This window comes from Eumetopias jubatus, unplaced genomic scaffold (genome assembly GCF_037043125.1).
Source record: "Eumetopias jubatus isolate StellerSeaLion01/CBP00866 unplaced genomic scaffold, mEumJub1_p1.0 scaffold_8, whole genome shotgun sequence".
Classification (NCBI taxonomy): domain Eukaryota; kingdom Metazoa; phylum Chordata; class Mammalia; order Carnivora; family Otariidae; genus Eumetopias; species Eumetopias jubatus.
The window spans coordinates 76,791,975-76,819,734 of record NW_028274814.1 but is presented as its reverse complement, the minus strand read 5'-3'; the positions used below and the strand labels follow the sequence as shown (position 1 = coordinate 76,819,734).

Genomic DNA, 27,760 nt, shown 5'->3' with positions numbered 1-27,760 from the left:
GAAAATTCAGTTATCTAACACAACACCCAAAAAGTCATTCCGTTAGTAAATATTTTGATGATATACTTAATGATTTGACTACTATGATGTTAAAATACAAAGATACCCTATAATTTTACAGTTGGAAAGATGAGCTAATAATATGCCCTTGTAAGACAGGACCCCAGGGTGTTTTTTTCATTGACCATTACCTGGATTAGTGATTCCCGGCCTCAAAGGCACAGCTGTATCCTTGTGCTTTAAAAATCATGATGTCTAGGCTGCACTAATTAAATCAGAATCTCTAGGGACAAAACCTAGACATCAGTATTTTTTTAAAGATTTATTGATTTTGGACAAAGAGAGAAAGCATGCAAGAGGGAGGGGCAGAGGGACAGAGAAATCCCAAGAAGACTCCCTGCGGAGCATGGAGCCTAACTGGGGCTCCATCCCAGGACCCCAAGATCATGACCTAAGCCAAAAACAAGAGCGGGAGGCATGACTGACGGAGCCACCCAGGCGCCCCCCCCTTTTTTTTCAATGCTACATGGATGATTCCAAAGTTCAGCCAAGACTGAGAGTCACTGAACTGGATTTTGGGGCTAATGTTTGAGATCATTGAGTTGTTTCAAACTGACAGTTTTGTTTGCTTTTGTTTGTTTTCGTGGACTGTTGACATTATTTTTGTTTTACAATTTTACAGTTGTCATGAAAATGAAAGACAGCTCACTCATATGGCAAGTAGAAGCAAGAAGTATTAAAAGCTTCACATTCTTTCTTCTTTGTAAGCCAGGGCACATCTAAAGACAGACTTTAACACCGACACACGTCCAAGAAAGACTCAGATGTAGATACACTAAGAAAGGAGAGTTTACTTGCAAAGGTGAAAAGAGTCAGACTGACGAACTGGTTTGCCAAATACAAGTACCTAAAGGAAAAACAAAACAAAACCCAGCACAACTGTCAGAGTTACAAGATGACACTGTCTGTTCGAAACAGTAAATTTCTCAGATGATTATCATGCTTACAAAGGTCGTGACCTATAGATACCCGCAAGGCAAATATTCGGGCTAAAATTGTTTTGAGGGGATTCCAGGTTAATACTCAAGGCGTTATTATTTTGGGAATCAGAACGAGTCAGGATGACCTGCAGTTTTGGGGTTATCTCCCGCGAATTTTAGTCATACTGGAAGCAGGCAAGGCGTCAGATTTGGCTTTAACACACCTGTCAATTCTCTAATTATACCCTGAGAAGAGAGGCGCACCGTACCTGCCCTTCTGCGCACGCTCCGCCCGGACGCCAGGGCGGGGCGAGGGCACGCGGGGACTTGTGGGAAAGCTCGGGAAGGCGGGGCCCGGCGTGAGACGCTGCGGGCATGGGGTAGCGGCCCTGCGGGCGGTAACGGCCTAGCGAGGTGAGCAGGCTTTAACTTTATCGCCGGTTGCAGTAGCCGGCGAGGCTTTGGGGGTGGCTTGGCGCAAAGAGGGCGTGCGGTCGTGGGTCCCGGGGGAGGCGGAGGGTAGGAAGGCGTGAGGGCCGGCGGCGAGGGCGCGGCGGCGCGGTGGTGTCCAGGGTAGCGGCGTCCCGGGTGAGCGTTCCGGAAGGGGCTCGCCCTGCGCCCCCGGGGATGGAAGATCTGCTCTGCCGACTGTGCCTCCACCCCGGCTGCCCGGGGTATTGGGCCGATTTGCGGTGATCGGATCGCAGATCCACCCTCCCTGGAGAACTGCGGGGGTGGGGCCCCGCCCCCCCCTCGGCGTGGGTGTGCTGCGTTCGCCGGGATATTGAGTGTGAAAGCGATAGCCCCCAGCATTGGAAGTTTCTGGTTCCTTGCTCGGACTCCAGCCCCGTCGCAGGTTCCGTGGGAGCAGTTGTATCTGCGGGAGCAGCAGAGATGATGAGTGAAATGGAAAAGGGTTTTGACCTTTTGCAGCATCGCAGTGGCTTGCTGCGCTTTTATTCCTATTTTTGAGCCCCCAGCAAAGCACTATACTGGTTTCGTTTTTTAAAAACGAGATATACATATGTGATCAAACTTGGGCACTGCCTGAAAAGAAGGTTAAACTTAGTTTAGGTTATAAGGCCAGGCTAGGGTTCAGAAGACCTATCTGCATTTGCAGCCATTAGAAAAATGATTTTTCTAATGTGCTCTGTCCCCCGTGCTACTCCCCCACTCCTCTTAAGCGTTGAATTCCCTCCCACTCTTTTGCGGACTTTGCCCCATCAGTCATCCTTTTTCCTAGATCTTCTTTTACCTTGATTCTCTTCGTCCTCTTCTACCAGACTATAGTCGTGAGCAGTCTTAGATTATTAAAAACAGAATTATGCTAATCCCCATATAATCTCATTTACTCAGCAGCTCATTTTATTTCCATCCTTTCCTTAAATCTCATTGAAACTCTCAATATGACTAAATACAATGCACGTTCTTTCCTCTTATGCCACCTTTGTGTCTTTAGGCACTGCCAGCCTCTCTCACCTTGAACTTTCTTGAAAATTCTCTCCTGTGACAGTACTCTCCAAGTCTTCCTCCCAGCTCCCTAGATGTTGCTCCCTAGTTTTTCCTGTATTGGTATCCCCTCCTTAGCTTGTTCCCTAAATGGTAGTGTTTTGTAGGCTCCACCCCTGCCCACTCAACCCAGTAGTCACAGTGATTATAAACAGGTACAAGTTCGTGATTGTAACTTCCACACCCCCCCCTTTCCTTTTAAAATTGTGATCCTGACTCAAATGGCACTGCTAATTTCACCAGGCTACCAAACTGGAAATCTAAGACACTGGTTAGGTCCTTCTCTGCTCCCAGCTCCTCAGTTGAATCAGTCATCGGGTACTTTTTATTTTACCTCCAGGATACTTTCATAGCTTTCAGACCTCATGGGCTGGCTTTTTGAGATCTGTCCCATAGCTACCTCAGCCTTCTCTTCCATCATTCTCTTTCTTAGTCCTTTGGTCTGCCTGCCTGCTCCTCCATGGTTAATCACTTTGGCTGGCCTCTTTGAAATGTGGCTAGTTATAGCACCTCTGGGGACTCTTTCTTGAACCCACCACCCTACCACCGTCTGATTTATGCCTGTCCTTTGTGGTCAGTCCCACAGCATCTGTATGTGCCTCTAGCACAGTTGTTCTCAACCAGGAATTATTATGCCGTCTAGGTGATATTTGACAATGTTTGGAGACGTTTTTGATTGTCACAGTCTGGAGGGGAGGGAGAATACTGCTCTGTAGTTGGAAGAGGCTAGGGATGTTGCCAGCCATTTTAACAATGCATAGGACAGACCTTCTACCACAAAGAGATACCTGTCCCAAAATGTCAATAACCCCAAGGTTGAAAGACCCTGCCAGCATAATATTTTGTGGCTCTCGGTACTTGATTATTTTGTTTCCTTCTCCATTAGACCTGGGACCTTGTCTTACTTGTTTTTATAGGACCTGTCACATAGCAGAAGTTCAATAAATTTTGAAAAGGAGTAAAGGAGATAATTAGGGTTAATTTATAAATGGGAGACAAGCAGAGTCTGCTACCAAGGGGTACTTGCTAATTTCAGTGATTTCCCCCTCATTGCCTTTTATTCATAATGCATTGCAGTGATGCCCAGACTGGTCTGTTTTTCATTTATTCATTCAGCAAATATTAATTCATGTAAAAAATAATATATTGATGTTTTCTTTCTTCAGCATACTTTATGCTCTCCTCTATGTGTGTATTTTTGCCATTTATGAAGTGGTAAAAACTCATTGATTAGCTATGCTTCAGAAAACAAACCAGATCTGTTTAATTCTTGTCAGAGATTGGTTGGTCAAAACTCTGCAAGACATAATGACTTCGACAAATAAAGCAATTGAATTACAACTACAAGTGAAACAAAATGCAGAAGAATTACAGGACTTTATGAGGGAATTAGAAAACTGGGAAAAAGATATCAAACAGAAGGATATGGAACTAAGAAGACAGAATGGTGTTCCTGAAGAGGTAAATTTCTTAATTAAAACCTACTTTAGCATCCAGCAAAACTATTTAATTTAAAATAAAGCACAGCCTTTTAAAATGTTTTGTGAAAATACTGAAATTGAAGTGATTTGCTGCCTGTCAACATTTTGAAAAATTCTGCTTTTTAAATCTTTGTAGTACTTATATTAACTCTGGTAAGACATTTTAAGGCTTAGCCAATAGTTAGGGAAAGGAAGACCATGTGATAATTCTTCAGGTAAATGAATAGCATTTTCGATATTTGGGGGTGTGTGTGTGTGTGTATATGTATATAATACAGATCATATATAATTATATATTTAATGATATCTTAACATATAGTATTGGCATAAAATACAGATTACTTACGTAGGTTCAACCAAACGTTTTTCTTAATACTGTATATTTAAATATGCATAATTTTTTCATACTAATGGTGTGGAGGCAGTTCAGTTTGCTGTTGTACTATTGCTAATTCATTGTAGTAAGGCTGAAGATCAGGCAGTTTTGAAGTGTGACTTTAGGATTGCAAATTAAATGTATAATTAAAATTTCTAGATAATACTTTCCTTGTGACTAAACAATATTCAACATTTGTCAAAGAATGAATTAAACTTTTCAAGCATGAATTGTTATAAGTGAAGATGGTAAATTGGTATTTTTAAGCACTTAAAAAATAAAAAGTACTTCTTTTTTTTTTTTTTAAAGATTTTATTTATTTAATTGAAAGAGAGAGAGACAGAGAGAGAGGGAACACAAGCAGGGGGAGTAGGAGAGGGAGAAGCAGGCTTTCCGTGAGGTGGGGAGCCTGATGCGGGGCTTGATCCCAGGACCCTGGGATCATGACTTGAGCCAAAGGCAGACGCTTAACAACTGAGCCACCCAGGCGCCCCTAAAAAGTACTTCTTACTTGAAAATATAATTTAGTGAGAATTTTAAACATTGGTAGTTATACAAAAAAGTAATAGAGCAGTGCTCAAACATCATGTGTTTATTTTTTCCCATCCCTAGAATTTACCTCCTATTCGAAATGGGAATTTTAGGAAAAAGAAGAAAGGCAAACCTAAAGAGTCTTCTAAAAAAACCAAAGATGAAAACACAAAAAACAGGATAAAATCTTATGATTATGAGGCATGGGCAAAACTTGATGTGGTAAGTTAATCTACTTATATGCTTCTTAGTATTTGAATAAGATTGTCTTGGAGTTAGCTAAGAGTAATGGGTTAAATGAAAATAATGTAAAGTATCTTACCCTTGTGTCTTTCACTTATAGATTATTTTATGTGAATCCAACTTTAATTACAATTCTTTTCAGTTAACTAGATTATTTTTTCTCCTGCAGCCCTCTTTCAGTGAGTAGTGGCTAAAACAGCCAGGATTCTTTTCTTTTTTTCTATTTTTTCTATTTTTTTTCTTTCTTTCTTTCTTTCTTTCTTTTTCTTTCTTTCTTTCTTTCTTTCTTTCTTTTCTTTTCTTTTCTTTTCTTTTCTTTTCTTTTTTCTTTTTTCTTTTCTCTTCTCTTCTCTTCTCTTCTTTTTTTTTTGCAAAAATAGTACGTAGAGATCCAGCATACTTCCCACCCAGTTTACCCCAGTAATTCCTTAATTATAGTACAGTATCAAAAACAGGAAACTGATATGGTACAATGTATGTATATATCACATAGATTTGGGTAACCACCATTGCATTTAGAATTCAAAAATACTGCATCCCCATCCCATCTTCTTTTCTTCCCTCTACCCCCATAAATAACCACTCTTCTGATTTTTAGGTTTATTATTTTATTGGCACTTTTCTATTTAACATTTTTATTTGAGGTTAAACATACAGTAAAGTGCAAAAATCTTAAGTGTACAGTTTCCTGAATTTTTGCTCCTGTATATACTTGAAAAACCACCATCCACATCAAGATAGAAGATATTTTCAGCATCCCAGAAGCCTTCCTTTTCAGTTGATTACCTCCCAGAGGTAGCCACTATTGTGATCTTTAATATTATAGATCAGTTTTGCCAGTTTTGGAATTTCATATAAATGTATCATACAGTATGCACTCTTTTGTGTTTGGCTTTGTTTGCTAGCATTGTCTGAGATTGATCCATATTGTCAGTAACAGTAATTTATTTTTTTCCTTGCTGATCAGAATTCCATTGTGTGAATATATCACAATTTGTATATCCATTCTCCTGTTGACATACATTTGGGTTGTTTCCAGTTTGGGGCTATTATGAATAAGCCTGCTATGAACATTCCTGTATGTGTCTTTTGATGGATCTAAGCTCCTGGGAGGGAATTTGCAGGTCATACTTTATATATACATTTAGTTTTAGAAGACACTGCTCAATAGTTTTCCAAATTACTTGTATTTTTCTTAATGAAACCAAGGCTAATTGACTCAAGATAGAGCTGGCACTACCAATTAAATAGTTTGCCATCTGCTTCAGTATTGTCCTGATGCAGGGAAAGTATAATTTTACGTCTTGGATTTATTGCTGTGGGAAATGATGCTTTCTGAACATGATATTTTCTCCGCTGAGTATTATATAGTCTACTTTCATTTTTTATGACCTTATTCCTCATTATATAGCTTTTTCCTTTTCATAAGGTGCCATCTTCTTATAATGCTTTTTCCTGAAAGCCATCATCCTCAGATCATTTCTGAGAGAGGTGCTTTCTATACAGTCATTTATTTACTCAGCAGATACTGATTGAACTCCTGCTTTGTGTGGCCGATGCCATCATGATGTACTGCAGTGCTTGACGTCAATTTAGTGTATCTATACAAGACGTAGGTGTTTACTTACTGTTCCAGTCTAGTTGAGATCTGAGCAGTTGCTTTAGTGTTCTGCTGCTGGTGGTGGTCTCCACATGCAAGCATAGCAGCGTTGGATAATCTTGGCTCTTTAATGTTGGTAGGCTGGTGGTATTTGTAGAATCTTCATGCTAAAACGTGTAGCTGAGTTTTAGTCTATCTTTTAGTGTTCATTCAGTGAAACTAAGCCTAGATTTTATTTTATTTTTTAATTTGTCAATGATTTGGGGCTTTTTGACATAAAATAGTATGATATTAAATGCAAAAAAGATTTTATATAATTAAAATTTTTGTTTAAATGAGCTTTAATGAACTCTTTAATGCTTACTGGTTTTAAAATCTCTTACTGGTTTTAAAAACCATTCTTTTATCATATATGATAAATATGATTAAAAATTCCTGATGGGGTTTATGAGATGATTTATTACCATGAAAGGAATGTGTGATCCAAAAGAGATTGGGAATTGTTGGACTAGTATATTACGTATTTTCTTTGGTAGGGTCGGCTGTATTTTTGGAATTCACTGAGACTATAACATAGTCATTGAGAGTGCTTCAGAGGAGGCAGATTTACCTTGATTCAAATCCTGACTTGGCCACTCGTTAGCCAAGTGATCTTGAGTTAACAAACCTCTGTGTCTTGATTCATTCCTTCCAGTAAAAAACATGGGGAATTGTACTTACCTCATAAGTTTTTGTGAGGATTAGGAGTTAATGTGCTTTACAGGCAGTTTTTCATGTTTTGAGAATAAGGAAGAAAAAAGGCTTTTAGTAACAACCCTTTCTTGGCTGCTGGTTGTTTATTATACTAGTTTAGGGTTATTTCCAGACTTGCCTTATGTCAAGCCATAAATACCTCACTACTAATAGTTTGTGATTTAGGGGTGATTTGTGGACTCTGTTGACTTAGCTTACTTCATGAGTTCAGAGCTAGATTCTTTTAAGTGGTTTGGATCTTGATTTTCTAGACAAGGGTACAGTTTTCTCTGGAGAGAATCCTAACAATGAGAGGTTATTTGGATTGAAAGCAACCTTAGGCCTTCAGGTCCTTAGATCATTACAACCTAAGTTGAGTGTACTTTTTTTTTTTTTAATGTCTTCTTTATTTTAATGGTCATGTAACTATGAGCACTGTTCTACTTATAATTTCAGGACAGTATCCTTGATGAGCTTGATAAAGAAGAGAGTATCCATGATTCTGTGTCTCAAGAATCAGAGTCAGAAGAAGATGGGATTCACGTAGATTCACAAAAGGCTCTTGCTCTAAAAGAAAAGGTATTTTTCTTTAGGTTAGCCTTAGTTTCCTTCATGTAAGCAGGATATGTAGAAAATCATGTGGATCCCGGTATTTCTTCAATGTAGTTTTGGGTGGGGAGGTGCTCAGACTTTAATGTATCCGTATCAAGAGGCAGTATAGCTTGTTGGTTAGGAGTATATGTCTGAAACCAGATTGTACGGGTTCAGATCCTGTGACAAGTTCTTTAATTACCTGTACCTCAGTTTTCTTAACTGTAAAAATAAGATTAATATTATTACTAAATCTTAATGGGTTGTTATGAATATTAAATGAATTATTATATGTAAAATGCATGGACTGTACGGAGAGTCCTTTTAGGGTTTTTTGTAGTAGACTAACTTAAAATCAGAATGTGAATCTTGACATGAATATTAAATTCCACTCTTCCATATCACAGGTCATCTCTGGTTACTTTTTGGAATATTAAACATCCCTCTTTGGAAAGCCTCATTAATAAAACTAACTATATTGCTTTTCAAAAAGGTGGAACTCTTTTCAGATTAAACTTCATCTTGATGTCTTTCTTTTGTTACATTTCTGTGGGTATTGTCAATCAAAAGTACATAATTCTACGTATGTTACTCATTTTTCTACCAAGGCTTTTTTGGCTTGTGCTCATACAATGACTATCTAGTGAATTTCAGCATTTGTTGAAAGACCATTTTGCTTAATTTTCTTTTCTTTCCTGTTAACCTTGAACACAGAGCTAATGAGTTAGAAAGAGATGCATAATATTGAAAGAAAATGGTTCTGCAATTCTCTGCCAGTATATATCTGACTCATATGCTTTTTCAGGGCAATAAATACTTCAAACAAGGAAAATATGATGAAGCAATTGAATGCTACACCAAAGGAATGGATGCTGATCCATATAATCCTGTGTTGCCAACAAACAGAGCATCAGCATACTTTAGGTTGAAAAAGTAAGGGATTCCCATAATGTGTGTGACTATTTTATATGTGTATGGAGGCTGATTTTTTTTTATGTTAATGTTAGTCACCATACATTACATCATTAGTTTCTGATGTAGTGTTCACTGATTCATTATCTGCATATAACACTCAGGGCTTAATGCAATATGTGCCCTCCTTAATACTCATCACCGGGCTAACCCATCCCCCCCACCCCCTCCCCTCTAAAACCCTCAGTTTGTTTCTCAGAGTCCATCGTCTCTCATGGTTCATCTCTCCCTCCGATTCCCCCCGCTTCATTTTTCCCTTCCTTCTCCTAGTGTCCTCCATGCCATTCCTTATGTTCCACAAATAAGTGAAACCATATGATAATTGACTTTCTCTGCTTGACTTATTTCACTGAGCATAATCTCCTCCAGTCCCATCCATGTTGATGTAGAAGTTGGGTACTCATCCTTTCTGATGGCTGAGTAATATCCCATTGTATATATGGACCACATCTTCTTTATCCATTCATCTGTTGAAGGGCATCTCAGCTCTTTCCACAGTCTGGCTATTGCGGACATTGCTGCTATGAACATTGGGGTGCACCTGGTCCTTCTTTTCACTACATCTGTGTCTTTGGGGTAAATACCCAGGAGTGCAATTGCTGGGTCGTAGGGTAGCTCTATTTTAAAATTTTTGGGGAACCTCCACACTGTTTTCCAAAGTGACTGTACCAACTTGCATTCCCACCAACAGTGTAAGAGGGTTCCCCTTTCTCTGCACAACCTCTCCAACATTTGTTGTTTCTTGCCTTGTCAATTTCTGCCATTCTAACTGGTGTAAGGTGGTATCTCAATGTGGTTTTGATATGAATTTCCCTGATGGCTGATGATGATGAACATTTTTTCATGTGTCTGTTAGCCATTTGTATGTCTTCTTTTGAGAAGTTTCTGTTCATGTCTTCTGCCCTTTTTTTGACTTGATTATTTGTTTTTTGGGTGTTGAGTTTGAGAAGTTCTTTATACATTTTGGATATCAGCCCTTTGTCTGTAGTATCATTTGCAAATATCTTCTCCCATTCCGTGGGTTGCCTCTTTGTTTTGTTGACTGTTTCCTTTGCTGTGCAGAAGCTTCTTATCTTGATGAAGTCCCAAAAGTTCACTTTCGCTTCTGTTTCCCTTTGGAGGCTGATTTTTAAAAAAAATCTTTCATACGTCCAGGCAATGACATAATATTCAGCGATAAAAACGCGTGAGTTATTAAGCCGTGAAAAGTCATGGAGGAACCTTAGATGCATATTTCTTCTCTCTCTTTTTTTTTTTAGTGTTACTGACTTTTTATTCTCATAACTAAGCCTAGTAAAACAAACATAGTCATTTGCTGTCATAATTTCTTGAACAAAAGACTATTTGGCAGTATTGAGGACATAATCTTAGAACAATCTTTTATTTATTTATTTTTTTATTTTTTAAAGATTTTATTTATTTGACAGAGAGAGAAATAGCAAGAGCAGGAGCACAAGCAGGGGGAGTGGGGGAGGGAGAAGCAGGCTTCCCGCCAAGCAGGGAGCCTGATGTGGGGCTCGATCCCAGGACCCTGGGATCATGACCTGAGCTGAGAGCAGACACTTAACGACTGAGCCACCCAGGTGCCCCTAGAATAGTCTTTTAAAGATTTTATTTATTTATTTATTTGAGAGAGAGAGAATGAGAGAGAGAGAGCACGAGAGGGAAGAGGGTCAGAGGGAGAAGCAGACTCCCTGCCGAGCAGGGAGCCCGATGTGGGACTCGATCCCGGGACTCCAGGATCATGACCTGAGCCGAAGGCAGTCGCTTAACCAGCTGAGCCACCCAGGCGCCCCCCTAGAATAGTCTTTTAAATGAAATCATTTGGCCTTATAAGAATTTACGTATGGCCTGTCTTTTCCCAGTTTTCATCCTAACATGGTAAAAACTTGTCCCAAATTCTGGCACTTGCCTGCAGACTAGCATTTGGGAATCATACATCATAAAAAGATAACTTTCGGGGCACCCGGGTGGCTCAGTCATTAAGCGTCTGCCTTCGGCTCAGGTCATGATCCCAGGGTCCTGGGATTGAGCCCCGCATCGGGCTTCCTGCTCCGCGGGGAGCCTGCTTCTCCCCCTCCCTCTCCCCCTGCTTATGTTCCTTCTCTCGCTGTGTCTCTCTTTGTCAAATAAACAAATAAAATCTTTTAATGAAAAAAAAAGATAATTTTCTTCTTTCCTTGAAAATGGAGATGGGATCTTCATTTTCTTTTTTCCTCCAAATTTTTATTTAAATTCCAGTTAACATACAGTGTAATATTAGTTTCAGGTGTAGAATTTAGTGATTCATTGCTTACATGTAACACTCAGTGCTTATCACAAGTGCCCTCCTTAATACCCATCACCTACTTAACCCATCCCCCCACCCACCTCCCCTCCAGTAAACCTGTTTGTGTGTATAGTTAAGAGTCTGCTTCTTGGTTTGTCTTTCCTTTTTTCCCCCGTGTTCATTTGTTTTGTTTCTTAAATTCCACATATGAGTGAAGGTATTTGTCTGATTTTGTTTAGCATAATACACTGTAGCTCCATCCACATCATTGCAAATGGCAAGATTTTATTCTTTTTGATGGCTGAGTAATACTCCATTGTATATATATACCACATCTTCTTTACCCATTTATCAGTGATGGACTTTTGGGCTCTTTTCATAATTTGGCTGTTGTTGATAATGCTGTTAGCATTGGGGTGCATGTAGCCCTTTGAATCAGTATTTTTGTATCCTTTAGGTAAATACCTAATAGTGCAATTGCTGGAATGTAGGGTAGTTCTATTGTTAACTTTTTGAGGAACCTCCATAGTGTTTTCCAGGGTAGATACACCAGCTTGCATTCCCACCAACAGAGTAAGAGGGTTCCCTTTTCTGCCCAACCTCCCCAATACCTGTTATTTCCTGTGTTGTTAATTTTAGCTATTCTGACAGGTGTGAGGTGGTATCTCATTTTGATTTGTATTTCCCCAATGAGTGATGTTGAGCATCTTGTCATGTGTCTTTTGGCCATTTGTATGTCTTCTTTGGAGAAATGTTAACTCATGCCCATTTCTTAACTGGTGGTGAATTTGGTAAGTTCTTTATAGATTTTGGATACTAACCCTTTATCAGATATGTCATTTACAAATATCTTTTCCCATTTTGTGGGTTGCCTTTTAGTTTTGTTGATGGTTTCTTTCACTGTACAGAAGCTTTTTATTTTGATGAAGTCCCTATAGTTTACTTTTGCTTTTGTTTCCCTTGTCTTTGGAGATGTATCTAGTAAGCAGTTGCTATAGCCAGTGTCAAAGAGGTTACTGTGTGTGTTCTCCTCTAGGAATTTGATGGTTTCCTGTGTCACATTTAGGTCTTTCATCCATTTTGACTTTATTTTTGTGTGTGGTCTAAGAAGGTGGTCCAGTTTCATTTTTTTTGCATGTTACTGTCCAGTTTTCCCAACACCATTTGTTGAAGAGACTGTGTTTTTCCATTGGATATTCTTTCCCATAGAATTGTGGATCCATTTCTGGGTTTTCTATTCTGTTCCATTGATCTATGCGTCTGTTTTTATGCCAGTACCATGTCTTGATGATGATTATAGCTTTGAAATATAGCTTGCAGTCTGGAATTGTGATGCCTCTAGCTTTGGTTTTCTTTTTCAAGATTGCTTTGGCTGTTTGTGGTCTTCTGTGGTTCCATACAGATTAAGGATTGTTTGTTGTAGCTCTGTGAAAAATGCTGATGGTATTTTGATAGGGATTGCATTAAATGTGTGGATTGCTTTGGGTAGTATAGACATTTTAATAGTATTGTTTTTCTAATCCATGAGCATGGAATGTTTTTCAGTTTCTTTGTGTCCTCTTCAATTTCTACAGTTTTCAGAGTACAGATCTTTCACCTCTTTGGTTAGGTTTATTGCTAGGTATCTTACGGTTTTTGGTGCAATTGTAAATGCAATTAATTCCTTGATTTCTCTTTCTGCTGCTTCATTCTTGGTGTATAGAAATGCAACAGTATTCTGTACGTTGATTTTGTATCCTGTGACTTTACTGAATTTGTGTATCAATTCTAGCAATTTTTTGGTGGAGTCTTTTAGGTTTTCTTTATAGAGTATCATGTCATCTGCAAAAGTGAATGTTTGACTTCTTCCTTGCTGATTTAGATGCCTTTTATTTCTTTTTGTTGTCTTGATTGTTGAGGCTAGGACTACTAGTACTATGTTAAATAACTGGTGAGAGTGAATATCCCTGTCTTGGTCCTGACCGTAGAGGAAAAGCTCTCAGTTTTTCCCTATTGAAGATGGTATTAGCTGTGGGTTTTTCATGTATGGCCTTTGTAATGTTGACGTATATTCTTTCTGTTCCTCCTTTGTTGAGGGATTTTATCATGAATGGGTGTTGTATTTTGTTAGATGTTTTTTCTGCATCTGTTGAGAGGATCATATGGTTCTCATCCTTTCTTTTATTGTGGTGTATCATGTTGATTGATTTGCAAATATTGAATCACCCTTGCAGCGCAGGAATAAATCCCATTTGATTGTGATGAGTGATTCTTTTAATATACTGTTAGATTTGATTTGCTAGTATTTTGTTGAGAATTTTTGCATCCATGTTCTTCAGAGTAATTGGTTTGTAGTTCTCTTTTTTAGTGGACTCTGGTTTTGGAATCAGGGTAATGCTGGCTTCATAGAATGAATTTGGAAGTTTTCCTTCCATTTATATTTTTTGGAACAGTTTGAGAAGAGTAGGTATTAATTCTTTAAATGTTTGGTAGAATTCCCCTGGGAAGCCATCTGGTCCTGGACTTTTGTTTTTTGGCAGATTTTTGATTACTGATTCAATTTCTTTGCTGGTTATCAGTCTGTTCAAGTTTTTTGTTTCTTCCTGTTTTCAGTTTTGGTAGTTTAAACATTTTCTGGGAAATTTGTTGGCATATAATTTTTCATAATACTCTTATAATTGTATTTCTGTGTCTTGGTTGTTAATGTCCCCTCTCTCATTTGTGATTTTATTTATTTGGGTCCTTTCTCTTTTCTTTTTGGTAAGTCTGGCTAGGGGTTTATCAATTTTATTCTTTCAAAGAACCAGCTCTTGGTTTCATTGGTCTGTTCTACTGTTTTTTGTTATTGTTGTTTTTGTTTTGCTTATTCCTGCTCTAATCTTCATTATTTCTCTTCTTCTGTTGGCTTTAAGCTTTGTTGTTCTTTTTCTAGCTCCTTTCCAGGTGTAAGGTTAGGTTATGTATTTGAGATTTTTCTTGCTTTTTAAGGTGGGCCTGTATTGCTGTATACTTCCCTCTTAGGACCACTTTTGCTGTATCCCAAAGCTTTTGGACCATCATGTTTTCATTTTCACTTGTTTCCATGTATTTTCTTATTTCTTCTGTGATTTCCTGGTTGATCCATTCATTCTTTAGGATGTTTATAATCTTCATGTATTTGTGCTCCTTCCAAATGTCTTCTTGTGGTTGACTTCAAGTTTCATAGTGTTGTGGTCAGAAAGTAGTCATGGTATGATCTCAGTCTTTTTTGTACTTGTTGAGGCCTGATTTGTGACCTAGTATGTGATCTATTCTGGAGAATGTCCCATGTGCCCTTGAAAAGAATGTGTATTCTGCTGCTTTAGGATGCAATATTTTGCATATATCAGTTAAGTCCATCTGGTCCAGTGTGTCATTCAAAGCCATTGTTTCCTTGTTGATTTTCTGCTTAGGTGATCTGTCCATTGCTGTAAGTGGGGTGTTAAAGTCCCCTCCTATTATTGTGTTATTATCGAGTTCCTTTATGTTATTAATTATTTTATACATTTGGGTCCTCCCACGTTGGGACCAAAAGTATTTATAATTGTTAGATCTCTTTGTTGGATAGTCCACTTTATTAGGATATAGTGCTCTTCTTCATCTCTTGTTACAGTCTTTGGTGTAGAATCTAGTTTGTCTGATATAAGTATTGCTACTCCAGCTTTCTTTTGACTTCCATTTGCATGATGGATGGTTCTCCATCCACTCACTTTCAATCTGCAGGTGTCTTTAGGTCTAAAAGGAATCTCTTGTAAGCAGCATATAGATGGGTCTGTTTTTTTTATCCATTCTGACACCCTATGTCTTTTGATTGGAGTATTTAGTCCATTTACATTCAGAGTAATTATTGATATGAATTTAGTGTCATTGTATTACTTGTTCTTTTGTTGTTTCTGGAGATTTTCTCTGTTCCTTTTTAGTCTTTGTCACTTTTGGTCTTTCTTTCCCATTCAAAGAATCCCCTTTAATATCTCTTGCAGGGCTGGTTTAGTGCTCATGAACTCCTTTAGTTTTTGTTTGGGAAACTCTTTAATCTCTCCTATTTTGAATGACAGCCTTGCTGTATAGAATATTCTTGGCTGCATATTTTTCCCGTTCAGCATGTTGAATATATCATTTCACTCCCTTCTGGCTTGCCAAGTTTTTGTGCGGAGATCTCCAGCTAGCCTTACAGGTCTTCCCTTGTAAGTTAGGGGCTGCTTTTAGGATTTTTTCTTTCTCACTATATTTTGCAAATTTAACTACAATATGTCTTGATGTTGGCCTGTTTCTGTTGATTTTGATGGGAGTTCTTTGTGCCTCCTGGATTCAGATGTCTGTTTCCTTCCCCAGATAGGGAAGTTTTCAGTGATTATTTACTCAAATAAATCTTCTGCCTCCTTTTCTTCATCTGGGACTCCTATGATACGAATATTATTATGTGTGATGGAGTCACGGAGTTCCGTAAGTCTATTCCTGTGATCCATAATTTTTCTTTCTTTTCTTCAGCTTCATTATTTTCCATTATTCTCTCTTCTGTATCACTTATTTGTTCCTCTGCTTCTTCCATCTTTGGGGTCATTACATCAGTCTGTTTGGAATCTCAGTTATTGCATTTTTCATTCTGATTTTTTTTTAACTCTTTTATCTCTGTGGTAAAGGCCTCCCTAATGTCTTCTAACTTTTCTCAAGCCCAGCAAGTATCCTTGATTGTTGCTTTATATTCTACATTAGGCATATTACTTATATCTTTTTCAATGAAATCTCTGGCTATGACCTTTTCTTGTCCTCTTTTAGGATGAATTCCTCTGTGTTGGCATTTTGTCTAAGTCTCTGTCTTCCGTGTGTTAGAAAAGCCTGTTATGTTTCTTGTTTCTGAGAGTAATGGCTTTATGGAGAAGAGGTCATATAGTGTCCAGGGTGTGGTGCTCGGGGAGTGTCTGGTGTGTGCCGCGCGTACTCTGCTCCTGTGGTTCGGCTTCTCTGTCCCTCTGGTCAGTCGTCTGTAGAAGCTCTCCTTGCCTGCCGTGGGCAGCGTTTGAGCCTTGGCCACATGGTGGTGAGTTTTAACTAGGTGTGCTCTGGTCTGCTTGTTCAGTGAGACCTGATACTACTACTTCCACTAGAACTGAAGCCTTGTGGAACTCTCTCGTCAGTAGACGTGTGTGTGGCGGTTTCTGCTGGTCTTCTGGGGAAGGGGTCTGCTGCACTGCGACTTGGGCACACTTGCCTGAGAGAAGCTGTACCGGTGGAGCGGGGGGGGAGGGGGGGCGTGCTGGCACTTGGGGTAAGCAGGTTAGGCAGCCAGTATTGGTGCTGTGCTGTTTACTGAAGTTGGTTTAGGCTAAGGGGGGCCGGGTTGGGGGGGAGGAAAATGGCTCCTTTTTTCCCCGGAGAGGGGTCTCCATACTTGCTGCTCTCAGGGAAGCACTCCCAGAAGAGCAAACAGTTTGCCAGGAGTTTTTCAGGTCGCTGTTTTCCTGCTGTCTGTCTCCAGGTTGCTTGCCTGCCTGGAGCAGTGCAGTGCACTTTGCGTTCTGTCCCCGCCAAGCCTGCTGACTTTTAAAATTCCACACTTTAGGGACATGCTGTGGCAAGGGCCTGCGCTGGTCTTCTGGGGGAGGGTCTCGCTGCTCTGGGACAAATGCAGGTTTGACCAAGAAGGGTAGTCAGCGCAGGGGCATGGGATTTGGAGCAAGGCCGGCTAAGCCAGTGTCCGTGTTAGCCACCCTCAGCATGTGTCTCTGAGCCTCTGCTGAGGGTCGGGGGAGGGGGAAAATGGTGCCTGTTGCCTCTTTTGTCCCTTGAGAGACGTCTCTGGGAATGCCACCTCTCATATGCGCTCCCAGAAGCGCGAACGGTCTCTCCCTCTCGCCGTGTGCCATAGGTGAACCTCAGATCGCACCTTCTGCCCCCAGGTAGTTTGCCTGTTTCTTTCTAGGAGCAGGGCAGTGCCCTCAGGGCTCTATCCCAGCCAAGCCTGACCTCTAAAACTCCAGGCTTTGAGCCCAGCTGGCTGCAAAAACTCATGAAAATCAGCTCCACTTGTTTCCGAAGCCAGTGGCTTTGGGGTCGTGCTCTCTTTGTGCATATCCCCGAGCACTCTACTCTCACCTTTCTCCTCCATCAGGGCTCCCTCTGCTCCATGGCACCCAGACCACATCTCTGCACCTCCTACCTTCCTCGATGTGGCTTCTTCTGTCCCTCTAGTTGTACAGTTTGTTCTGTCAGTCCTCAGGTCGATTTCTTGGCTATTCAGAATGATTTGATACTTATCTAGCTGAGTTGGAGGGATGAGGCAAGCCTAGGGTCCTCCTACTGCGCCGCCATCTTAGCTCACCCCTTAGATGCATATTTCTGTGTGAAAGAAGCTAATCTGAAAAATCTATTTACTATATGATTTCATGATTTCAACTATATGATATTCTGGAAAAGGCAAAATGGTGGAGACAGAAAAGATGAGTGGTTGTCGGGTTGGGGGTGGTGGAGGAATGAACAGACAGATTTTTAGGGCAATGAAAACATTCTATAATAATGTAATGATAGATACATGCCATTTTATACTTTCCCAAACCCATAGAATCTACAACACCAAGAATAAACTGTAATGTAAGCTGTGGACTTTGGGTGATAATGATGTGCCAGTATGGGTTCATCCCTTGTGCAAATGTACCACTCATGTGGGATATTGATAATGATAACTATGCATGTATGGAGGCAGGGAGTATACAGATGAGAAATATCTGTACCTTCCCCTCAGTACCGCTATGAGCCTAAAACTGCTCTAGAAAATTTATCTTAATAAAAGAAATTTGAATAAAAAAATCTTTCATGATAAAGGATCTGTGAAAGATTAAACATGTATTACGTTTCTTTTCAACTGTAAATTCTTACAGCTCACTTTTTTTTTTTTAAGATTTTTTTTTTTTTTTTTTTATTTGACAGAGACACAGCGAGAGAGGGAGCACCAGCAGGGGGAATGGAAGAGGGAGAAGCAGGCTTCCTGCTGTGGAGGGAGCCCGATGTGGGCCTCGATCCCAGGACCGTGGGACCATGACCTGAGCCGAAGGCAGACGCTTAATGACTGAGCCACCCAGGCGCCCCTGGCTCACTTCTTTTTATTGAGTTATTTTATTTAAACCATTTTAAATGGTTTAAATGGTTTCAGATACTCACACCATGCTCCTGTAGTTCACTTTACCAAGATGTATCCTCCAATAAAAATTTGAGTAATGATGTTCTTTACCTAATTCACAAAAGAAAGGAGAGTTAGCTGGGTAAAAATTTTTAGAAATTAATTTCCTTATTTTGAAAAATCATTTATCCACTCTTTAACCTAGAGACCTTTCATTATAATAAACTTAAAATGTGTTCTAATCTTTGTTTATCTTTAAGTCATACTGACCCTTTAAATACATATATAATGTTGAAGAACATGAATGAGTTACGGTCTTATCATAAGCAGAGAATGGACTTATCATAAGAATTTAAACAAAGACAAATACCATCAAGATATTTCTTGAGGGATGCCTGGGTGGCTCAGTCGGTTAAGCGTCTGCCTTTGGCTCAGGTCATGATCCCAGGGTCCTGTGATTGAGTCCTGCATACTCAGCGGCCTCCCCTGCTTGTGCTTTCTCTATCTCTCTCTCTCTGACAAATAAATAAAATCTTTTTTTTAAAGAAAAAAAAGGTATTTCTTGAATGTTAAAATTTTTAACTGTTAAATTATTATTTGGAAATATAAATTGTATGGGTATCTGAGTTTTAACTATTTAAATGACATTTAAGTGTTTGAAACTTATTAATATCCTGACAAATTACAATATTTACATTTCATAATATAGCTACAATTTAGTATGTTTAAGTTATGGAAAATAATTTTAAATAAACCCACATGCACCCACCATGCAACTTAGGAACTAGAACATTACTATTATTTTTGAAGCTACCTTGATACTCCTTTCCATATCCTGACCCTTGCTTCTCTCCCAGTTAACCACTGTTTTAAGTTGCATATTATTCTTTTGGTTTAAAAAAATTCATCGTATATGTATATATTCTTATGTAGTATATTGTATGACTGCTTATTTTTGAGCTTTAGGAGTGTATTATACTGAATATAATTTTCTGTGGCTTGCCTATTTCTCTGAATATTATATTGCTAAGATTTGTTCATGTTTTGCGTATAGCTGTAGATCTTTCATTTTCACTGTTATATGTAATTCCTTTCTAGGAATATACTATTCTGTATCCATTCTCCTGTTGCTGGGTTGTTGGTCTCCTTTCTTCCTTTCCTTCCTTTCCTTCCCCTTCTCCCCTTCCCCTCCTTTCTCCCAGGGACTCCCACCCTTCTTTTCCTCCTTATTTAAAGCAGTGATACTGTCAAGATTTTTGTATGTTTCTTGGGGCTGGGTCACAGGATATATGTGCGACTTTACATGGTGATGACCAATTGTATAAGTAGTACAGAGGTGGTTGTATAAGTTTATATTCCCATTAGGAGCATGTAAGAAGCTTGCTCCATTGTCTTTACCAACACTGGTAGAAACGGGCTTCTTAATTGTTTTCTAGTGGATGTAAAATGGTAATTCATTGTGGTCTTAATTTGCATTTCCACGATTGCTAATGAGGTTGAACATTGTCTTAAATGTTTATTCACCACTTGTATTTTTTTTTTCCTGTGAATTGCCTGTTTTGTCTTTTGGCCATTTTTCTGTTAGGCTATTTTTCTGTTGATTTTTAAAAATTCTTTATTGTGGATACTAATCCTTCAGTGTTTATTTATAATAATTATTTTCTTCCAATTTGCAGCTTTGCTTTTTTTCTTTGTGAAGTCTCAATGAACAGAAATTCTTTATTTTAATATATTTCAGTTTATTGATTTTTTTAAAGGTTAGCACTTCCAAAAATATGATTTGTTAAAAAAAAGTTTCCTTTCCTGAGCTCATTATAATCTTCTCTATTTTCTAAAAGTTTTTATGTTTTAACTTTTCATGTTTAAGTCTTTACATATGCTGAAGGTAGAATTCAAATTTCATATCTTTTCATGTGAATATTTCAATCATTTCAGTCTTTTTTTTTATTTTATTTTATTTTTTTTAAAGATTTTATTTATTTGACAGAGACATAGTAAAGAGAGGGAACACAAGCAAGGGGAGTGGGAGAGGGAAAAGCAGGCTTTCCGCCGAGCAGGGAACCCATTGTGGGGCTCAGTCCCAGGATCCTGGGATCATGACCTGAGCTGAAGGCAGACGCTTAACGACAGAGCCACCCAGGCACCCCCCAGTCTTATTTATTGAATATCCATGCTTTTCCCATGGATTTGCAATGCCACCATTGTTCTATATCAAGTTTGCACTGATCTCTTTTTTATCACTGTGTTCTCCAATTGATCTGTTGCTTATCCCTCTGCCCATTTCATACTATCTTCAATAGCTATAGCATTATAATTACAAGTCTTGATATTTGGCACTGGGTGTGTTTTTTTACCTTATTTTTTAGGAATGTCTTGGGTATTCTTGGACTTTTGCTTATCAGTGTAAATATTGGAATCATGTCAGATTCCTTGAAAAATTATGTTGGGGTTTTGATTACAATTGCTTTGGATTCAGAGCTCAGTTTGGGGAGAATTATATTGCTATGTTTTTGTGACTTATTATAGATCATGAATATGCTGTATCTCCACTTAAGTCTTCTTTAATGTTTTTGAAGATGGTTCTCAAATTTTCTCGTTCCTTGCTTTAAAGGGAACATTACTTATATCTCACCATCACGAATTAATGCTTTTCAGCAGCCTTAAGTAAATAAAAGAAGGTGGGTAACACACCTTTAAGTGGGAACTAAATCCCCTTGGGGATTTCAGAAACAAATTTTGAAGTTTTGGTTTAACAAATGAATTTTATTAACCTTAATTTTTTTTAAATTGCAGATTTGCTGTTGCTGAGTCTGATTGTAATTTAGCAATTGCCTTGAATAGAAGTTATACAAAGGCTTATGCAAGACGAGGTGCTGCTCGATTTGCTTTGCAAAAATTAGAGGATGCCAAAAAAGGTATTATTTTCCAGGTCCTAATATCTAAAAAAGTCTTTGTTTAATTTGACAGATGCTATACAAAGAATACTAGACAATCATAGTTCTTACCTTCAGAGAACTTTCTGTATTTGAATAAAGCTCACTTTTGCTATTTAAAAGTATCTTGATACTTTGGGAAAGAATGCATTATTTGCCACCAATTTGACTTTGGTTCAAATTCTTATTCTACCATGTATTAGCTGTGTGACCAAAGGGAAGGTTATGGAAGGATCTCCTATGATTTTCAGTTTCTTGCCTGTAAAGTAGGGATTAAAACACCTTGTTGGATAATTTGAGGCAGAGGCACTGTACCTAAAGTTCTTAACACGTTTTTCTTTATTTGTAAAATCTAAGCCTTTTATTATTTTCTAAAATAGGTTTGTGTACTGTAAATTACAAAATAATAAAGTTGATAATCTGGGATTCTGCTGCTACTTGGTTTTATGATGTACAACTTAATGATAGCAAGTATCCTTCCTGGGGCTGGTGGAAGAACATGATTTGTCGTGGGATTCTGTCAGGGTTTTGTTTGTCCTGGGGGAGAATGGAGAAAGTCCAGTAGCCTGCTGTTGGTTAGTATTTCTTATTCTTCTTAATTTTGCTGCAGGACACTTGCCTGTTGGTCACATGTAGCAAAGGATTACGGTTTTACAGAATTTTTAAAATATCCTGTCTTTCAAGTATTAATCTTCTTGTTTACCTAGATTATGAACAAGTATTAGAACTGGAACCAAATAACTTTGAAGCAACAAATGAACTCAGGAAAATTAATCAGGTAAATCATAGTTACTTAAATTAAGTGCATTACTTAACCTTTATTTGATGAAGTAAAAGTTTTTGCATAGTCTTTGTACTATAGATTACTTAATACAGACTTTTTCTAATTTTAGTTCTTTGTACTGTATAGTTTTATTAAACAGATCTGCAAGCCAGAGGAAGTAGAATGAATGGTATTTAAAGATCCTTAGGAGTCATCATCTTAAAAAGTCATCTGAGGGGCACCTGGCTGACTCAGTCAGTAGAACATGCAACTCTTGATCTTGGGGTTGTGAGTTCGAGCCCCACGTTGGGTGTAGAGATAACTTAAAGTCTTAAAAGAAAAAAAAGTCTTCTGAGGTCTGTGAACTCCTGCTGCTTTATTTTTTCCCAGATGATAGAATTATTTCTCTTTATCCCACCGATTTTTCTTCTTTGGCTTGCGCTTTGATTTCTGTACTAAACTTTTACTTTTGTAAGTAAAAGTAAGTAAGTTTGATTTTGTAATTTTAAGTTGCTCCATCCTCATAGTTTATATTTTAGCAAAAGCAATACTAATTACTTAACAGTGAGAAAATAGTTGTTACTTAGCTATAAAATTTGCTGTCAAATGATACTGTACAGTTACGTATTCCTTTCATGTTGCTGTTGAATCAGTTACAAGTATTGTGTGCCATCCGTTGAAACTTTGAGAAAAAAGTGACAATGGGGAAAATCTGCTTTTAAATATTGCCATTACTTATTGCACATAATTTTCTGATAAATTTATCAACTTATAATGGTGAATTATGTTTTATATTTTTGTATTTTGTCGGAGATTAAATAATGACTGAATATTAAATCTGAGAAATTTGGTGATGTGGTCTTAATTATCTGTTTATTTTTGAAAAAGGTTACTAGAATGGTGCCTGGCCTGTGTAAAAATTCAATAAATATTTCTTGAATAAATAAATGAACAACTACCACTAGTGGATATGGCTTATTTTAATTGGAATAAGATGTATATTAAATTCACTATTTTGTTTTTTAATTTGAATTAGACTTTGATTAGAGTAAAAACTATTATTTCAATATTAATTTGAAATGTGACAGAAATTCTAACACATTTGAATGATTTAGTGTTTTAAAGTCAAATATATATATGCATCTTGCATTACTTGTTTTACTTTAGCTGACTACTGTGTCTCCTAGGCTTTAACATCCAAAGAAAATTCATATCCAAAGGGAGCTGATACAATGATTAAATCAACCGAAGGAGAGAAAAAACAAATTGAAGAGCAAAAGAATAAGCAGCAGGCCATTTCAGAGAAAGATCTGGTAACCAGAGGGATTTCAACATATATATGTTTTGCTGAGTGTACTCTTCATTTCTTTTGTCTCTTTCTGTCTTCTCTAATATTAAAATTCTTCAGTAGGAACTGAAAATTATACTAAAAAACCCCTGGAGGTTACTAATTCAAAATTTGAGTAATTGATGACTTAATACATAACTTTAAAAAATAGTATAGTTTAGGGAGGAAATTACTTTTTTTAAAAAATTTTTTAAAATTTTATTTGTTAGTGAGAGAGAGAGAGAGAGAGAGAGCACGAGAGGAGGTAGGGTCAGAGGGAGAAGCAGGCTCCCTGCTGGGCAGGGAGCCCGATGCAGGACTCGATCCCGGGACTCCGGGATCATGACCTGAGCTGAAGGCAGTCGCTTAACCAACTGAGCCACCCAGGCACCCAGGGAGGAAGTTACTTTTGAGGATTTTAACATATTTACATAGAGATGGTTATAAATTTAACATAGAAATAAGTTACAGTTCATTCTTACATAGAATTTTTTTTTCATTAATTCACACTGGACTGTTTTCTGGTCAAAATTCCTTTAGGAATCCTGAGTTGGGATTTAGTTTAACATATTTGTAGCTTTTCTTGGAAAAATACTTATGGAATGATAAATACTTACGGAATGATACTGATTGTGATAAACCTGACTGATTATAAATAAAATAGTGAAATCTGGTACACATTCCAATATGGTTTAATTTATCCTGTGTTTAGGCATGTTAGTGTTACCAAAGAATGAGTTGTACAATTCTGGTACTCTGTTCTTTCACAAAAATTATTTGAGTTAATGAAATTCTATTGTACAGCTTCCAATACAACTAACGAGTATAATATTTGGGCCTCTATTTATTAAAGTGTGTTTTTAGATTTAAGCTTTGTATAATATTTAATTAGTAGAATAATGATTAATGGTGCAAAGTAGTATAGTAGTGTACATTTTTTTCTTTTCAGTACTGAAAAGAGAATAATGCCATTACAAAAAACAACCTAAACTAACAGATTTTAGAACATGTGTCATGGACTAAATTTTTAACATTAAAATATACTTTAATTACTGATACAGTGTTGATGAGTATTCTTGTAGTGTTGACTTAAGATTTGAATTCAGCTAATTTTTTGCATATTTTGTCATTCTTTATACTTCTCTCGAAAATGATAGGGGAATGGATTTTTCAAAGAGGGGAAATACGAAAGAGCAATTGAATGCTATACTCGGGGGATAGCAGCAGATGGCACTAATGCCCTTCTTCCAGGTAACAGAGCGATGGCCTATCTGAGGATTCAGAAGTAAGTATTGGTTCTATTTAATGCTTTTCAGGATGAAAATGAAATTTACCATAAATTGGCATGTTAGATAAATAATAAAATATAATTTATTTACTCATGAGCATTAAATTTAAATGAGAGAGAAACTGAGTGTGTATCAGTACATATTCAGTAAATGTTAGCTCTTGTTATTATTTTCCCACTTGTAATAGTGTGGCATTACACAATTTAACATTTCTTCAATTGTTTAATGCATGTTACTTTGAATTAGTGATTTAAAAATTATTTTTAAACTCAGAACCTTTTGGGCAAAATCTTACCTGGCAGTGTTTTATATATGCATGTCCATACATAACAAAAGAGAATTGTTGCCATTGAGATCAGCTGATTGATTATATATACAGCTAAGACTTGGTCCTGTGATACACTAACAGCTGTTTCTGGATGCACTCAGGGGTTCCGAGTTGAACAATCGGCTGGATATATCTGCTCGCAGAAACTGTGTCTCACAGTTCTTTACATCTGTTGTAATAGTATTTTGTATACTAGTGATAGAATTTAAGAAAAAACCCTGTGAATACTTAAAATAGGGATTCTGAACTTTTTTTGGTGCTGTGGACCCATTTGGCTGCATGGGGAACCTTTCTCGGGATATCTTTGAATGCATAATTATACATTTGAGACTACAGAGGTAGCCAATTATGTTGAAATATAGTTTTTAAAATACTACACTTTGTGACAGTGGTATATATACTTTTTAATTGACACAACAAAACGAGAAGCTACATTTAAAATACAGGTAGATTTAAAGCTAAAAATTTGCTTTGAAGACATAATACGAAAATTTAAATTTGGGCTGATCTGTGACATCTTCTTCCACATACTGATGCACTAGTAAGTGTGGATAGGAAGTAAGAAAAGTAACACACACAGATGGTTATGTTACCAGTGTGGTAACATATGACTTTGCTCTTTGGTATCTGAATGACTACTAGGGGCAGAGTTAGTTGCCTAATAGTTGGCCAGTTAGGCCCTAGAAGCATTTATAGACTGGGATGCTGTGATCACATACAAACAAATCGCAGGTTTAATTACTACTATAATTCTGAAATAGTGGTGAACATAAGTAATATTTTGAGATATCTGTAATAGTTGTAATGTGATATGAAAATAATGATATTTATTGGGGCGAAGTCATAGCTACTGCTTTTGCTACTGTGGTTTTCTTGTCTACAGTTATAATCGAAAGAAAAGCCAAATCCCATTTAAGAGTTAGTGAAAATAAGGAGTAATATTTTTCCCATCCAACTTTTCAGGTCTCTTAAAGGACCTCAGGTTAGGAACTCCTGTCATAGGAGTAAATTTTGTTTGTATATTTATTCTCATTTAAACTAACAGACACAATTAGAGATACATTATTTTGGTTAGAGTAAGTGAGGTGAAAAACAGGTTGAGAACCCCAGTATAGGTTTAAAGGCACAAGAGTGGGAAAGTTAATGTAACTTCTGGAAAGGGCACGTGGCCCATATTGTGGCTGTATACAGGGTACAGTGGTAGAGCGAAGGCTGGAGAGTCAGGCAAGCCCTTGACTTTGTGCTCCTTAAAGTACTTTACCTTGAAAACTGGGGCGGGGGGAGGAGGGCATGCATGTGTCTGGAATGAGAGAATGATACAGTCAGCAAAATAGAAAATCTGTTAGTGGGGCGTGGCCACACACACTTGTACAGACATAATTTCATTGAAAAATGAATTAAAGAAAAGATGTTTAAGTTCATTAGAAATTTTGATTTGTTCTTATGAGGTCTTGTTTTGAGGGTAGAATGGCATTCATTTTAGACTTGGGGAGAATGTAATCACGGGAGAGACTCATTTTTTGGAATTTTTTATTATGAAACTTTTATAGCTTTCATGAAAGTAATATAATAAATCCCATGTACCAAATCATCTAGTTTTAACAAGCCATACGTTTGTCATTATATTTAGTTAGCTTTTTTCCCATCTGAATTGTTATAAAGCAAATTAGGACATATGACATCTTATCCCTAAAGGATCTTTTGTACATAACTGTAATACCATTATCATGCCAAATAAATTTACAGTAATTCATTAATGTCATTTTGACACATAGGAGGGTCTTCAGTTTTTTTGTTTGGTTTTTGTTTTGTTTTGTTTTGTTTTAGCTCTCTTTAACTTTTTGTTTTTTAGAGCACTACCCAGTCTGACTGAATTGATGGCTGGTTGCATGGTTGAGTAGAATTAATGAAAAGCGTTAGATGATATGCCATCACACATATAACGAGTCCTCAGTTTTGCGTAGGTTGGTTTTCCTTAGGTGAGGTATACCTTAGGTGATCCTTACGTGGGTAAATATTAGAAAATTAATGCCAGTTTTAATTGTCAATGTAGTACCTGTGTGTATTGAGTGTTGAGGGGGAAGTGGGCTGCCAGCATGTGGTATTCTTTTGTCTGCTCGGCTTGTATTTTGCCATCATTTCTTACATTCTTCCAGCACATTCTTTCCTGACTTTCTTTTAACCTCGTACCTTTTCCCTCCTTCCTAGATGTTTCCAAGATTTGGTGAGAGGGAACAATTAAAAAAAAAATAGTCTTTCCCCTCAAAGACAGATTTGGGAGTTTTTAATTAAAATAATATGCCTGCGTTTTACATTAGAAGCTCTGTTTATGTCAAGTTTATCTATGAGCTCCATTTTCCAGTTGGTAATTTTGTTATATTAAATAGATATGAAGAAGCCGAAAAAGACTGCACACAAGCTATTTTATTAGATGGCTCATACTCTAAAGCTTTTGCCAGAAGAGGAATGGCAAGAACATTTTTGGGAAAGTTAAATGAGGCCAAACAAGGTACGACTGTTTTTAAAACAACTATCACTCACTTGTCCTTATGAGACTCCTCTAAGTTACAGAAGCAGAGATTTATGTAGCTTTTCTGTTGTTCAAGGATACAGAACTTAGAGAAGTAAATTTTCTTTCACAGTTCAGATCGTGAATAGTTTGCAGATTTGAAGGAATGCAGCTTCCATAGTGGACCAGATTATCTTTTACTTTAATAGTGTACAG

At 37.6% G+C, this 27,760-nt stretch overlaps 1 protein-coding gene across 1 annotated transcript in view; it reads left to right on the top strand.

Annotated features, from left to right (window-relative positions):
* Positions 1-1,319: 1,319 nt before the first annotated feature.
* RPAP3 (RNA polymerase II associated protein 3) overlaps positions 1,320-27,760 on the top strand; it is a 42,845-nt gene continuing 16,404 nt past the window's right edge. Inside the window, exons 1-10 of the mRNA XM_028123174.2 lie at positions 1,320-1,394; positions 3,767-3,950; positions 4,959-5,099; positions 7,909-8,031; positions 8,849-8,976; positions 21,189-21,310; positions 22,036-22,106; positions 23,279-23,404; positions 24,576-24,703; positions 27,423-27,544. Coding sequence (XP_027978975.1) covers positions 3,798-3,950; positions 4,959-5,099; positions 7,909-8,031; positions 8,849-8,976; positions 21,189-21,310; positions 22,036-22,106; positions 23,279-23,404; positions 24,576-24,703; positions 27,423-27,544 — 1,114 coding nt within the window. The 5' untranslated portion in view covers positions 1,320-1,394; positions 3,767-3,797. The remainder of the gene's footprint in view (positions 1,395-3,766; positions 3,951-4,958; positions 5,100-7,908; positions 8,032-8,848; positions 8,977-21,188; positions 21,311-22,035; positions 22,107-23,278; positions 23,405-24,575; positions 24,704-27,422; positions 27,545-27,760) is intronic.